The following is a 17166-nucleotide window of genomic DNA, read 5'->3' as shown; positions in this document are numbered from 1 at the left end:
AAAAACATCATCAAAACCTTTCAGGGATTTGTTCTCAAGGCATGTAGGGAGTTGAAAAAAATAGAAATAAATAATTTCCTATAAAATTGCTATTTTTTAAGAGCCCTCCTTTAGGTACAATTGAACAAAAATTGCTCAAAATTTTTGATATTCCATGTAGACCCATTAAAAACCTTCGAAGCACATTGGCACTTTTTTTAATAAATACATGGATATGTATACAATGAGAATCTATGTATAGTTTTTTTTTTTAGAAAAAAAACTATCGACTTGTTTTAGGCCTCAAAAACATGATGTTGTTAAATTTAAAAGCCACTTTTGTCGCTTCTTACTATTTTAAAAAAATTAAAAAAATTATACTTTTTTAGGATAAATGGTATACTAGAATTTTCCTCTATGCCATAGCACCTCTATGATCACGGTTTCACAAAACATAGATAATCTTAGAGTCAAATTTATACAATTAGGTGCCAAGCCACTATTGTGGCTCAAACAAAAACCTAGTGTCGATAGCATTATGAATGGGTACTTGGAGGCATTGATTATTTGCTTTGAATTTGGAATTCTCATTACACCTCCCTCTCACTCTTTACCCAATCACTTTGATCACGCTATCTCCTCCTCTTCATATGGCAACTCGGCCTCGCCATGCTCTTTCCCACCCCTCAAATCCGCTGACAAGTGCTCATCCCCACTAAACTATGTTGAGGCTATCTGTGCTGGTGTGGATGTCAGTGAGCAGTTCATTAATGTCTTGAGTGCAAGACCACTGTTAGCAGCGGCTAACACAGGCTACACCAATTATTCACCAAGTTGTGGATGTGCCATAGTGCACAATATTTCCTTTTCATTGTAGAGGGCTTGGGCTCATGTAGGAGTTCCAAAGTTGTATGAGTCTAGGCTAAAGAGCTCACTTTATCCCATAGTTGAAGGGTTTGAGGCCCAAAGCTATAAAAGAGCCCTATGCTTAATGAGAAGTCATTCTTGGGTGAGGACTCCTCTTTGTAGGGTGGATGGTCATGAGGCTCATGGGCTTTCCATGCCCATGTAGCTCTTGATTTCTAATAAGCAATTATACTTTCTTTCTTATTAGTCTTCTTTGCTTGATTATGTGGAGTGAGATTGTATTAGTGTGATGGTAGATCTCTAATCCCTTTTTGAATTAATCTATTATATCCACACCATTGGCCATGGTGTGTGAGGGTTATGTCTTCCTTCTCTTCATCTCTCTCTACAAGGTGCGGTTAGTGTGTGTGCATACGTAGTCGTATTGAGGGGTTGTGCCGGAATGGACACACTAATGTGGAGTAGGTATGTTAATTGCATGCTTATGTAGTTGTGATTAGGAGTTGTGAATAAGAGTGATTGATGTGAAAGGTTAATTTCAACCACATGATTGTGTGCAAGTGATTAGTGAGTAGGAATGTGTTGTTGATTAGAGGAGGCCCCTTTCCATGGCTTCTCTCTATGATGAGTAGAAGATCCCTTGAATCCTCTATGTCTATACATCTTAGGCTCGTGCTTCCATGCCCTAGCCGGGTTGTCGATCCACGATTTGACAATTTTGTGGGTTGCGATTAGGTCGTGCTACAATGCATCCCTACATTTGGCGCTGCTGTTGGGGATCGATAACCTAAGCTAGTGAGTTTAGAATGTGTAGAATAGAGTAATTTCATTACTATTTTCTCGGTTTTTGAGTTTGTGTGATTTAATTTTGGTGTAATTTGATGATGTTGTGCAAGAAATTGATGCTAATGTTGAGTTATGGATACCCCAAACCCCCAATTCCACCCCCAATTTCACTAATTTTATGCTAATTTTTACTAACCTTGCTAACCTAACCACTAACATTTGAAGTGTAAAGTATGTTAAATCCCCTTGCAAAAGGTGGAATCAACACTTTTATCAAGTTCATTATGCTAATCCATGCCCAATTTGATGATTTAAGTGTATAATTTTTGGCCTTAAATGGTCAATTTTTGTGCTAATTTGGAAGAGCCACACATGTGTGTGCATGATGGAATCGTCGTGTGGAGCAAGGATTAGCTTGGATGCAATCATTTGTAAGTGCATTGACCTACTCCATTCAATTTTTGAGTGGTTAAATTGATTCCAATGTGTTGCTAATTTATTGCTAAAATTAGGTGTGTAACACAAATTGACCTACACTTTGAATGCCTAATTTGATTGTTTTGGGATGAAATTTATGGTCAATTTTGACTAATGAATGATGTTTGTGTCAAGATAATGCTTAATTCCCAAGAAAAAATCATGTGTGTGCATAAAAATCGTTGTGTGTGTGCATGCACGAAAGAGGGAAAAAACTGTCAAATTTTTCAAGTGTGTGTGCACCTAATCTTGAATGTGTGCATACATAAAAATTGATGGAATTAATCATTTATGAATATGCAATCATGTAAATGATGTGTATGCTAGGCTAATTTAATCAATGGATAAGCCTAAATGCCAAAAAATTGGGCAAAGATTGAGTGTGTGTGCCTATTCGAGACCACTTGATTTACTATGAATGATGTTCAATTAGGACACCTAAATTGTTTTTGAGTGTGAAATGATCATAAAAAATGTGTGCAATCATTAGATGTAACCCTAAATGCATTGGCAATTGAGCCAAATTTGAATTTTTGCTCTTAATTTTTGAGTGTGTGCCTTGCTTGATTGGGTAAAAATAGTGCTATTTTTTGAGAAATTAAGCATGCATGCATTCATTTATGCTTGATTGAGTTTGAAATTTGTGCATTTCAATGTAAAATTGATGTAACTTTTTCATAAAATTTTGGCCTAAATTTGGGTGTGTGTGCGTACTCAATGGCATGTGCAATCCAAATTAGGGATAAATAATTGGGAGCAATTACCAATTATGATGATGAAAGGCCTAAAAGATTGGTTTGTATGATCAAATAACTTGGTATGATTCAATTGTATACAATTGAGGATTATTTTATTACCATTGCATGTGTATACCAATGGAAATGGTAAAAAATTTGATGCTTTATGAATTTGCAATTGCCATAATCACGTATGTGTAGCCATGAAAACCAAAAATGACAAATCCAACAGGGTTTGAATGATTAGAATTTTTGAGATATGAGCGATTAATTTTGCAATAATTAAAAATCAAGTTTGAGTTGACCAATGTTTTGTACCAAATTGGTATGCGTAATTGTCGACAGTGGTATGAGTAACTTAGGTTGCAACGAGTGATACATGGGATTGACTTTGCAATTGTGAGAAAATTGTGCATTAATGAAGCATGTGTGCATTCCCCAATTGATTACACATCAATTCAAATTTAAATTCAAGATCGGAATGATCTAATGGATTTGTATGTGGATTGTCAATTGTTTTGAAATAATTTTACTTGGATTCGGTGCAAATGAATGATTAATTATGCTTTGGGAATAATTTGCGTGCATTATTTGTGTATTGCTTTTGAACAACAATGCAATTTTGAGATGGATTTCAATTTTAAATCATATGCGAGCATTTTTTACTCATGATTGCATACCAAGAATGATATCAATACAAAACTTTTGATAACCATTTGGGCAAACATAGTGATTTTGATTACTCATTGCAAGAAAAATTTTGAGGGCAATTTTTGATCAATTATCATGCTACACTCTTTCTATGACCTTTGCCACATTCTCATGAACACACACAATACTTTGTGTGGGAACATTACCTAAGAGGATTTCTTTCAAAAAAAAGAAATAAGGAAACAAAAAGGAAAATTTAAACCCACACACACTGGCCCCGGTATCGTCATCCGCTCTATCGTTTGTAGGTGCTACGAAAAACGCGTCTGGCTTGTAGCTCCTACCACCCCGCCTTAACTGCTCAGCTTGGCATTTTCGCAACACACACACGCTGGCTCGCGGATTGCTGCCTTCTGAGGCTTCAAAGTCCACAAAACGACACTCACACACCTAGCTTGGCTCGGAACCTGTTCGCTGGCCAGGTTTGTCTTTATTCACAAACTCTCACACACACACACCCTGTAGATGGCGCAAATAACTCCCTTCTACTTTTTCTCTGTCGACCACACAAGATGCCAAATTCTTTTTGGCCTGCATCTGTGTTGACGCATTGCCTGCCCAGCTGCTGTTGATGCTCTTGTCGGACCCCCTTGCCCGTGCTGCCATCAGTGCCATGCCGGATTCAGAGTCTCGAAGTCCTTGCCGTGCGCTCTTTGCCTCGTGTAGGTGCCCGCCAACACACACACCTTTGTTGATTATGCTACAAGTCCCACACAAATGATCATGCGAGCCTGCTATTGGTGCGCTGAGATGCATGCTCCTACCTTGCCTACCCACATTAATCCAAGCTCTCATCCCTGCCTCTCCTGCCAATTCAGCACCAGATCTGGTAGTCACCCCATCAGAAGTCATACCACACACACAGTTTAGTACGCACCGCCTTGCTTGCTGCCATGCTTGATGTGGTCTGGCAGATACACTCAACCCAAGCAATGCATAGACATTCCCTGAGCTACTTCGTCCATACTCGGCAAAACTGCACACACCGCTCACTGCCATATCAGTCACATGGCGCAATGGCGAGTCGAACCAGCTTATGAAGACTTCACGAGCTTACAACACACACACACACACACACACACACACCACATAGCGCGTAAACTCTCTCTCGCTCTCCCTTGGGCCTCGTCTGTGTACCGCCAGAATATTGCCAGCAGTAAATTTATTAAAAACATTAAATAATAAAAATCAAAGCAAAGTTGGCATTTTTTGGGGAATGTTCCCACCCTCCCGAGCTCGTAGAGAACAACATAAGTGGTTTGGCCAATAAAATCTAAAAAGTGTGTTTAGACTTGGTCTTGAACAAAATCAAAGTTCAAAACAATGAAACAAAAGGGAGATTCAAATACACGCTAAAAAAGGTAACTCGGCCACCAAAGAACCATCATGTATGGTAGTCCGGATTGATCATTTATGAGAGAAATAAAATTGTACAATCTCTTATATTATGAGTTCTAAACTTGTATATGAGTGATTCATGAGCTACCAATCTTTCATTAATGAGCTTCATTGCTTTGGGTTGCGCATTATGATAATGCATATTTGATTGATTAAATGGAAAAAACTCTTTAAGCATTGCTTAATGGTGGGGAGTGAGCCTCATTGCAATAAACGATGACTAGTGTTTGTGTCTGACATTTGCATTGGATTGGTGCCACCTTGGCACTTGAAGAAGAATTCTTTGATATGATATGCATGCAGGCATGAGAATTGCATTGGTTGATGAGTTGATGCATGCATGGGATATTTTGTGCTTGAACATTGCTTGATACAGTGCTTGAATTGAATGTAAAAAATCATTACATAGCACTAAATTTTGAGCTTCTTAAATGACCATGAGAAGGGCAGTAAAATTTCGGGCTTGTGATTGACCATGCTTTTAGTGCTTTTTTGAATGACCAAATGTTTAAAAGTGCTAATGATTTGAGTTGTTTTGAAGGGATGTGGGCAGGTGTGTGATTTTATTGATCCAAGAAGGGGTCATCACTGCAGAATATTGCAAAATTTGGCTACGCCATTCCAAATGTTTGGATTAAAAGTTGTATATATGCTAGCTCATAGCTTGGTCCAAAGTTAAATTTTTTTCAATTGAGCTAGTGTTTAACCAACTTTTTTGAAGCTTTCAAGTACAAATTTGGCTATTGAGAGCCAATCATTTTCATTTCATCAAGTTGTAGTCATCTCTAGCTCATAGATTGCACTAAAAAATGTAAAATTTCATGTGAGCTAGTTGTTAGCCAACTTTTTGAAAAGCTTTAAAATGTAAAATTCGACTTTCGAGAGCCACTTCATTTCATTCAAAAGTTGCATTAATTTCAGCTCTTGGCTTGTTTTTCCATACTCAAGTTGAGCTAGAAATTAATCAACCTTTGAATCATGCATGAGAGATTGTAAAAATTGTAAAATTTGCTTGTGTAGAAGCATTTTATCTCTTATTGTTGATATGTATGCATAAATTTGCCATCAAAGAGCGTCATGTGGATAACCAAAGGCATTTTTTTCCCTTGGGTTTTTTCCCTTTGGTAAATTCAGGTATGCAAGACCCTAGCTTTAGGTTTTCATTAATGTTTTTTGTGTGCTTTTGGATTTCAATAATTGGCTTTTGTAGCTTGTGTTTACACTTAGCTTCAAATCAGCTTCTTTTGCAAATAAAAAGATCAAGAGACTTCTCTACAAAGGGGATGCTTGCTCAAGGATGCTCAAAAGAGAATGAATAGGTGTAATCCTTCCATTTTTTGCTCTTTTGTTCATCTCTCCATTCTCTTGCTTGGCTTAAATGAAATTTTGCTTCTAAGCTATGGTTTTTTCATGTTCGAAAGCTAGGCATTTTAAAGTTTCAACACTTTGCTTTGTGAAAATTAACTCATCAAAAAATTAGGTTTTATGTGTGTTAATATAGGTTCATTTCTCATTAGTCCTAGACTCTTAGTGATAGTCTTAATACTCCATTCATTTTTAACATAACCTAGGGCTATGATTAGGTTTTTAGTCTTTTAGTCTAATTGCCATTAGCATCTCATGTTGGAAGAAAAAAAATGTGCTAAAAAATGAATCATAAGGCAAAGAAGTGTCCAAAAAAGTAGCAAAAATGCTACTAAGGCACATGAAAATAAAAGTTCTATGTTATGTTGTGTCTATGAGAGGCCTAGCGCCTTATTGGCACTTGGCAGGTGAGGAGAATCACCTTGGCTCGCTTGGTCAAGGCCCTAAACCGATGCCCTGGGTTGATAGGGGTTAGCCGTCGCCTTGGTAAGCTAGTAGGCTTTTGGAACACCTTCTTGAGGGTTCAAGGAGCCGAGAGTCGCAGCTAGACTTGCCTTGGGGTGGGAGCCTTGTGATTGTGCTTTAAATTTTTTCAATGAATGACAAAAACAAAACTTCCATGACCTTCAAAAAGCTTTGACAATGTACTAATAGATTAGGAGCTTTTTTATAGCCTGTAGACGTAATAGACTTGAATGATTTATTAAGATTGTTCACATAGTTTTTAGGCTAGTAGGTTTATGAACTTGCATTAGCATAGGGTCATAATTGATTGCTTGTATTTCATGCATAAAACTGAAATTTCAAGTGGTTTAATCTTCACAATAGTTTAGGTGTTTTTTTGCTTTAAGTTGTCTAGTTTTTGACTATGATTGACCCATCTTTTAGCTTTTAGAAGCAAAAAATCACTTTGCATGATTGTTCATTTGTGCTTTATGTTTTATTCATTCTTGGTGGCCTTTGATGCTCATTATTTGTTCTTATGTTATGAAGCTCAATATTTCTTCCATGGACTTGCTTTCTACCATGTCACCGTGTCTTGCTTCACCGGCACACAAGGACGTGCACCAAATTAGGAAGGGGAGAATGTTAGCAGCGGCTAACACAGGCTACACCAATTATGCACCAAGTTGTGGATGTGCCATAGTGCACAATATTTTCTTTTCATTGTATAGGGCTTGAGCTCATGTAGGAGTTCCAAAGTTGTATGAGTTTAGGCTAAAGAGCTCACTTTATCCCATAGTTGAAGGGTTTGAGGCCCAAAGCTATAGAAGAGCCATATGCTTAATGAGAAGTCATTCTTGGGTGAGGACTCCTCTTTGTAGGGTGGATGGTCATGAGGCTCATGGGCTTTCCATGCCCATGTAGCGATTTCTAATAATCAATTACACTTTCTTTCTTATTAGTCTTCTTTGCTTGATTATGTGGAGTGAGATTGTATTAGTGTGATGGTAGATCTCTAATCCCTTTTTTGAGTTAATCTATTCTATCCACACCATTGGCCATGGTGTGTGAGGCCTATGCCTTCCTTCTCTTCATCTCTCTCTACAAGGTGCGGTTAGTGTGTGTGCATACGTAGTCGTATTGAGGGGTTGTGCCAGAATGGACACACTAATGCGGAGTAGGTATGTTAATTGCATGCTTGTGTAGTTGTGATTAGGAGTTGTGAATAAGAGTGATTGATGTGAGAGGTTAATTTCAACCACGTGATTGTGCGCAGGTGATTAGTGAGTAGGAATGTGTTGTTGATTAGAGGAAGCCCTTTTCCATGGCTTCTCTCTATGATGAGTAGAAGGATCCCTTGAATCCTCTATGTCTATACATCTTAGGCTCGTGCTTCCATGCCCTAGCCGGGTTGCCGATCCACGATTTGACAATTTTGTGGGTTGCGATTAGGTCGTGCTACAACGCATCCCTACAACCACTAATGAAGGCCGTCCTTCCCTCTTACTTTGCTACTTTAGGGCGTCTATATGGCATCTCTAAGGACCCGATGTGCTTCCTCCTCGCAATGTAAGTCCCGATAATCTATACTGAGTGGTTTTCCTTGGTTTGGGTTTTGCCTTCATGCGGGTATGAATGCATCACCTAGATACTATTGAGCACTCTTTCTCTTACTTGGGCACCTACTTGTTGAGTTGAATGCATTTGTTTTAACTTGATCATTGATTATCTCAAGGATGGACTCTTGCATGTTGAAAGCTACTTGCCGTGAGGACTGCTTGCACTTAGAGATGGCATGGCCCACGGGCGGTCCTCCCCTAGCTGGAATCTCCATGCTTTGATAGTATGAGACAATGGCCAGCAATATATTCCACCTTCCTAGCTCTTTATATTAAGGTGAGGGATTACTAACGCTCAGTTAGTCTTGGTTTTTCTTAAACTTGTGTTTGCAAAGAGCTAGAATGTTTTAGGCATTGGTTTGTTTGTGGAGATTTTTTGGCTCTACTCTTGAGGAACTTTGGACCGAGTATACTCTTTGATGATGACAAAGCCAGGATATTCTTATTCACAAGTTACAAATTGAAAGTTGGGGGTTTTATAGATGGATTGACAAATCGGTTTTTTATTTGAAAAATAACTACTAATACTATTCTTGGTTTAAAAAAAAGCACGGATATTCTTATTCACAAGTTACAAATTCAAATCCGGGGTTTTTATAGATGGATTAACGAATCGGTTTTTTATTTGGAAAATAATTACTAATACTTTTCTTGGTTAAAAAAACTATAGACTCTTGATTTGTCATTAATATACTATGCTGGGCATAATGGTTGGGCATAATTTTTACTTCTCTAGCTTCTTAGCTAAAGTGACTTTTAAATGATTTAGGAATGGAACTCATTGGTTTTTTCACTGTAGTCAAACTGGTGGAAAAAGGATTCAAATCAAAAACATACTTTTTAAGTAGAGTGAAAATCTTTGAGCAATCATTTAGGTATTTCAAGTGGGAAAGCAAGTATAAATCCTTTACACTTGTATTAAAGTTAACTTTTGCACAATTAGAATAGTACTTAATCTAACAATTTCTGAGTAAGACATGGATAACAATTGATAGTTTCTTTGACACCTGCCATACATAGCCAAGGTTAACGAAATTTGTTGTCTTGTCTATATGGATGCAAGTGAGAATTTTTGTCTTGTCAATATAGATACAAGTGAGAATTATATATTTGCTTAAAAAGGTTTAGCTTTGCTACAATCCGACCTCAAAGATGAAGAAAAAATGGTTTGGTCCTAATGTATAGGATAATTGGAATATTATTTCATTTAGATCATATTGTACAAAAATGAGTCGAATACAGATTCATTTTTGTGCAAACCACATTCGTAATGTCTAAAGCCAGTTGTCTTTTGAACGAAATATTATTTTGTGTATAAGGAGTATCTTAATACAACACACACACACACACACACACACATCTATGCATGCATGTGTGTGCACAAAGAACTATACTTTTGCCAATCAAAACTTTACATGAACATAGTTCCTTGAAATAAGCATAAGCTTGGACTAGAGCTCTTTTGCCATAAATGATAGTTCAATTAACTCTAGAGCACACTCTACGTATCTCTCCATTATCATCGTTATCATCAACCTTCACATCAATGTTACTCATCTTCACCATGGAACGAGCAAATGCAGGGCCAAAAGAGGGAGAGCCTCCACCAAGGATACCACCAATGATGCCACCAATTATACCACCATTTTTTTTCCCTCCATACCTTTTAAAGACATTTTAAGATGACAAGTAAGAGAACTTGAGAGAGCAAGAGCTATTTATAAGATCAATTTCAAATCAATAAAAACTCTCATAAAACGAGACTAAATCCAATAAGGCATTTTATCTTGCACGAATAAACTATGCAAAGCATAAAGAATGCTTACATTAAGAGCTACAATAGAACATGCCTTAAAGTTCTATATATTAAATATAGCACCTTTTATTTCTTATGGCATAAATTTGTCATTAGATACATGGAAAAATAAATATAATATACAACAACCTACATCACATTAGATCAGAAGGCATGTAGTACTAAGGTAGTGGCTGTTGTGCAGATTCCCTATCTTACTTGAGAAATTTTGATCATTTTTTTTTCTTATCCCTATAAAAATTCCATGTTATACAAAGATGAAAAATAATGTTGTCATCCGATGATATTTATAGAAAAACCTTAACATTTGGTTGTAATTGGACAATTTTATGTCCTTGAAACCAATTAAATTCAAGTACTATTTTAAGAGACAAAGAATGAATTCTAAAAGTTTTTATATCAAAACTTGGATTATGAGCTTAAAAAACTTAGCATGTTTTTAAGATATGGAATCCATACCCTATGCTTTGAAAATAATTTCAACCATAACTGGTTGCTACGTTTTACCAATTTTCCCAAATTTGCAATATAAATCACATTAGAAGTACATATGGTGTGCTTCATAGTTTTAGATATATAGGTCTATTTTATTGGTCTTAGCCATGTTCTCTGCATGATTTGAAGGGATGGAAAAAGTTCATTCTATAAGTTAAGGTTAAATACAAAAAATTTTCTATGTTTCAATTTTACACGATGATTTTTTTGGCATCTAATATTTGTGCTTGTGGACTTACTATCACAACATGATTCTATCTTTATCTTATGGCACCTAATATCTTTCCTAATTGGGCCTTATTCAAAGGATGGTAAATGTCAAATTTTGAATGTTAAATAAGTGCACCATTTTAGTACACAATTGTACATAGTTTTTGCATGTGTACAATGCATGTACACAATTGTAGTACTTTATGAATTGCCCTTTGTTCTCTTAATGTGTCCTTGTTTGATGTGTTTGGTACTTTTTACGATGAGATATATGACTATAGTAACAAATTATACCACTCAAATATATCACTAATACCAAATTTGAGAATATCTAGAGAAACATTGATAATAGGTTGGCAAAGTCACAAAAAGTGAACTTTTATGTTTGATTTTTGATCCGAAATAAAAAAATTTAGATTTTGTGAGCTATATCTTCTCATAAACCTTCTATCAAAATTCGTGAGAAAAATAAATTTGTGGCTAAAAGTAAGCAAAGGTCACGGTCATGATTGGCGGTCCATATAGGAGCCACTTCTTGGGTCAATAACATCAATAGATTTAGTAGGCTACCATCATGGAATGCCACCTTATTCTTGACAAACGTGTATGGTTCACACAATATGTGGGTAATAGCATCACTTACCTAGTGTATGTTAGCTACCACATACATTGCCGTGCAATATGTTACATTTTATTCATAATTTTTTTGAAGAGTATGATGGTGTATACCTGCGCACATAGAGAGCAGTGGAGGAATCAGACATGAGGCTTTGGTCAGACTCTAGCACAGCAAAGCCTCCATTCACATTCTTGAAGAAGCTAGTGTCAAAGGTAGTGGGACTACCCCTATCCAAGGCCACCCTATTGGAGCCATCCCCATTCACTGGACACAAATTTCTTAATTCTGTCTGTGCTTGTGTGCTCATGGATGGATCTGCCTCCCCTGTTTCTTGAAAATTGTAGAGTCTATATTCAAAGAACCCACAATCTGTTTGTCCGATAGTATGGGCACCTTCAATCAAACCCTTCTTTGTTAGTGCTTTGTTGAAAGAGTCCATATTCAAACAAGTTTCTAGATTAGTCATTTGCTCATCATCTATTAATGAAGTTTTTGGACTAATCATGTCTTCATTATCTATCCATGCATGTTAATTAAGGATGCATGCACATACACATGCTCTAACAAAAGCACATGACATACACATACTTGTCTATACAAATGTGTAGATTGGTATTTGATATGTGTGTATGCTTACATTATATAAGATAATAACCGTAGATGTATTCACATGCATACTTGCTTGCATGCAATATATAAACACATAAGCACGTGTTTGACTTGTATACATGTGTGCATATACATGAATGGCATTCATTAACATCCATCTGTATGCATATGTACATAAATATGGGGTACTTAGACCAAAAGGAAAGGTAGTTGATAGAAGAGAGGAGAATATGCCCTCTAACAAGCAAAGCTTCACTAAGTACCCCATATGTACATAAATCTAGGGTACTTCGACCAAAAGGAAAGGTAGTTGATAAAAGAGAGGAGAATATGCCCTCTAACCAGCAAAGCTTCACTTAGCTACTTGGGCATGTTATGAACTTTTTTTCTTAGCTTGCTCCTTGTTATCCTATGCAAAAACCAACTTGAAAAAATTGTTTATCTTATAAGAACTATCAATCCATAGCCTCAATGTCGACCATATCCACCAAAAAATTTCAGAAAAGGGTTGAATTTCACGATGTCTTTTCCAAAAGAACAAGTTAAATATGTATTCCAAATTGAGTTACTAGAGAAATATTTACTAGATTGACAATGCAATCTAAGTTGAAATGATTTACCAGTGAGTAGCACAAGGTCTTCTTCGGAAAGTCCTTTCTCATCAAACTTCTCCTTGATGACAATGATTGGATCAGTGGGGGAAGGCATGTTTGATACATCAAAGGCTGATGAGATTGTTCCATCGAGGCGTCCTAAGGGCACCCTCCAGCTCGGACCATTGCTCTGACCACAATTAAGTCATGAAATTCTATAAATCATCAATATAATAGGTTGTCCTCCATTGATTAGCACATTAATTGGTCACCACTAAGTGATCAATAAACAACCATTATCATTATGGTTAGCATGTTGATGCTTGGGAGCATTTCCAGCTATAAATCTTCACACAAATTTGTTATAGAACTTGCTCAAGTAGGATGCAGCAACCACTGCTTCTAGCCTGAAAAGATACTGAGCTTTTATCCATCTGCACACAATTTGAATTTGCACATATAGGCGTTGAAAAAGCCCTTACATTTGTGTTCTCAAAAAAATGTGGGGAGGAGTTCTCGCTTTGATTTTATACTCACAATGAAGCTTGTATTGAGAAAGCGCTCTAAGTGTAATTTCTTATAAAGTAAATCTCAATATAATGCAATAAATATGATTTTTAAAAGGTAAGAAGGTAAAAATTAATCTTTCCTATGAGGCCTTTACACATTCATTTAAGTTTCATTTATTATTAAAAAATAGACGGTAAGAGAGGTCTGTGAAAATATCCAAGTGAACCTGGCCAAGATAGTTATTTCAAAAAGGATTTTTCCAAATGGCTAAATCAATGTCACCGAAATCATTGCAAAGGTGGTCTATGTGCCAAAGATCCTTGGTCAAGCACCTCATAGAGACATAAAAGATGGCAATGCAAAAATTCCTAGTTACAAAGAGAATTTCTTGCCCATCATGTCCCAATAGATTGCTCATCAACATGTACTAAAAAAGAAGAAGAAGGTAAATTACCAACTCCACTGCACTCTGAGCCGCAAGGGCCAAAATATCGGCACATGACACTATGCCTGGACACATTGCCTCAATTTTAGCCTTAGCTTCATCAATCACCTCAAACCCTCGCAATCCTTGATTAGCACTTGCAACTTTTTCCGCATTAGGCCCATCAATTAACACCGATCCATCACAACCCTGTGAAGCAAACCCCAATGAAGAGCATTGTGACTGCTTTTCCTAACATTTCACATTCGATCTAAAAGACAAGCTTTCTTTATCCACTCTTAACAATTTTTGGCAAATTTGGTTCCAGATAATCTGCAGTGATTAATTCTACACTCCTGTATTTTAATGACTAAATCAACTCTTATCATACCGACATCCACTGCCAATTAAAGCAAGCTCAATGCATTTAAAACAATTTGAAAAAATGTAAATTTTTGTATTTACGTGCAACCGTTAAGAGGTACTTTTGATAAGAGTAACAATGCTTCTTGTTGTTGTGATCAAGTCTTGCGATCAAGGAAGAACGATCAAGTCTTGACACAAGAGGAAGAACGATCAAGTGAAATTTGCTACTCTTGATGTTGTAGTAGTGACATTTTTATTGAAGCATGTGCATGGCTTTTCATAGCTTAAACTACTTAATTTAAAATTTGAAATGACCTTCCTTTCACATTATAGAGAGAAAAAGAAACTTGAATATAAATGATTGAGAATTATATATAAAAAAAGGTGCTCTCTCTCTCTCTCTCTCTCTCTCTCTCTCTCTCTCTCTCACACACACACACACACACACACACACACACTCAAAGAAGAGAGAAATCATGTCAAAGAAAAATTGAATAAAATTTGTTGAAAATGTGTATATAAAAGAAACTAAAATTAAAAGATCATTATGAATATGTAGTTGTATTTTTATTTTTTCAAACTTGGGAAATTTCCATCATGCTTCTTTTGACAAAAGCAAAATAAAACACTCAAACTCATTTCAATATAACTAGTATTTGAGTCGAGTAGATACCTCACATAAAATAAAATAAAATCATTAAATTTTATGTTGATTTTTTTGGCCATACTCACAATTGTGAGTGGAGAGAATTTATATTTAAGACGAAAAGAATACAATAGCCCTCAAGCATCATTGATATAAAACCTTGAAAAGAAATCTTACCATGCTTCCTTCTAGCTTTCTAGAGAAAAAAGGAGAAATCATTCATTTCCTATAAACGAACCAGTATTTACTCATTTCAACATAGCCATTATTTTGAGTTGAAAATATTTCTCACATCAAAATTCAACCTCAAATAAAATCTCGAAAAGCAATCCTAAGATGCTGCATTGTAGCTTTGTAGGGAAACAAAAGAAGCATTGTCTACTGTTTGTTTGAATATGTTTCATCCATTATCCAATCCAAGACGACGGAATGAAAGCTTGAACACACGACTATGTTGGTGTCCTACTAAGCTTCATCCTACTATGCTAGATGCGAGTTGGCCGAGTCCATATGAAGCAAGGGCCTAGACTATATGTTGAATGGGAGGCATCTTTCACGATATCACAAGAAGTTTTGAACAGATTCTCACAATAATTCTCACATTGTGACTTACCGACCTCAACATCATGAGCTTCTGTGAGGGAGGCACCGCATACCTAGCTAGGTACAAGTGGGGGCAAGGGACTGCCGGCCCGGTGGGGGGGCCGGGGGTCCATGCCCCCAATCGTACCTAGCTAGGTATGTGGTGCCTCTCGAGCACAAGCTCATGATGTTATGCATTGTATGAAAAGCATTGTACCTAGCTAGGTATGTGGTGCCTCTAGAGCACAAGCTCATGATGTTATGCATTGTATGAAAAGCACTGAAAAAGACTCCATTTTCCTACATGAGAAAATTTCTAAATCTTCTTGTGTATATGCAGTGTTGGCCCTTGTGTGTTGTGTATAATGGTAAGGGACCAAAGCAATTCCTTCGAATATGATCTAAAAACAGAGGGAGAAGCGATAATGCTGTGGCTCTCTCTCTCTCTCTCTCTCTCTCTCTCTCTCCAGATTAGTACCCGAACAAAGCAGTCGTGGAAGTGGAGGCGGAGCAAGGCGGCCGGGATGGTGATGTCCGCCTGCGTGTGAGCGCGGACAGTGGCCTTCACTATGGACTCCGCTGGCGGGCAGGAGCGGTCATAAAACCCCACCCGCGTTGCCATACTCCTACTACTACTGCTCATGCACCACATCACCACCGTTAATAACATTACTCTCCTCATCATCAACATCGCAGCTGCCCCTCTCCCTCGCTCTCTTCTCTCTTTTATATAACCCCCCAAAACACACACACACGTGTCAACAAAGCCCTTCCTCTTCCAAATTGCTCTAAGCACTCACCGCCCCACACACCAACCTCCCACAATTGACTACCACATTCCTTATTCAAGTCTCCATTTAGTGCCACATGATAACACCCAATTTGTTGGCACTCTCTCTAGAAAGTCTTTGCCGCTTCAACAATTGCGAATTTAGTACAATGTTTTGACCTTTTATGGCGTGTATACGGAGGCACAATGGAAACTTGGGCCCATTCAGCTTAGAGAACGACACTATATATTTGTGATAAGCTTATAATCGATGAAGTCTTTACTACTAATTAGTTGTGGCAATCTCTTAAAGTGAACTAATGTCGCATTTTACCAAAAAAAACAACAAATTGTTAAGGTGTCAATTGGGTTTTTCCATTAATCCTCCATGGCATAGATAGATCTCATGAAGCTTAGAAGCATTTATTTTGGATCAATAATTAGATACAAAAATCATTTTTTTGAAATTATGCAAGCTTATTATAAACGTTTTTGTAGGCACACTCAAAGTCATCTTGGAGATAATACAAGTGAGAATTTTGCCTCCTCTTGTGGCAGTGCAACCTACGACAACAAAAGAGAAAAATATTCATGGGCCAACACCTGAGATGAACAGAAGTAAAACTAACTTTTACAATGAGACTCAAAGCTATCCTCGATCTCTCAATCTCTTATACATTCCCTTTTCATCTCTTTGTCTAACACACACACACACACACATTATTCCTCACTTAAATGTAAATGTTAGTTTACAATATCTACTCTACACAATCTTGTTTTCTTGGTCTTTCTTGTTTGAGTAGTTTAAGTGCCTAGATTGTATCCCATGGTAGGTCTTTGATTAATACAACTTTCCATTATATTATATCAATATCTCTCTCATATTTGAATTGTGCTTTATTCCTCTCCTGCTCTCACATATATCTTGGCACAAAGATCCATCCATTCAAATCTATATCTCTTTTCACATGGTACAAGAGTTGGTTGTAGTGCCTAGGTACAGAGATATTGAGTGAATGCAAAAATCCCCCTTCATCACATCACTTGTGAGAAGCTCAAGAGTCTACACAACCTACACTTGGAGGGAGCTAAAAAAGCCATTCGCTACAAGTATGCAACTTGGAAGGTGAAGATGGAGTCTCTA

At 37.0% G+C, this 17166-nt stretch overlaps 1 protein-coding gene across 1 annotated transcript; it reads right to left on the bottom strand.

The window, feature by feature from the left end:
• Window positions 1–9678: 9678 nt before the first annotated feature.
• LOC147424472 (peroxidase 25-like) lies at window positions 9679–15944 on the bottom strand. Its single transcript, XM_086500144.1, has 5 exons — window positions 15732–15944; window positions 13690–13869; window positions 12753–12915; window positions 11634–11916; window positions 9679–10046 (listed from the first exon to the last, which is right to left on the bottom strand). The coding sequence occupies exons 1-5, from the start codon at window positions 15942–15944 to the stop codon at window positions 9863–9865; spliced, it is 1023 nt and encodes a 340-aa protein (XP_086356270.1). The 3' UTR covers window positions 9679–9862.
• Window positions 15945–17166: the final 1222 nt, after the last annotated feature.

Source organism: Adiantum capillus-veneris, chromosome 25 (assembly GCF_014529385.1).
Source record: "Adiantum capillus-veneris isolate H3 chromosome 25, ASM1452938v2, whole genome shotgun sequence".
In the NCBI taxonomy this organism is placed as follows: Eukaryota; Viridiplantae; Streptophyta; class Polypodiopsida; order Polypodiales; family Pteridaceae; genus Adiantum; species Adiantum capillus-veneris.
The sequence above is the reverse complement of the archived record's forward strand: the minus strand, read 5'-3'. Positions and strand labels throughout refer to the sequence as shown.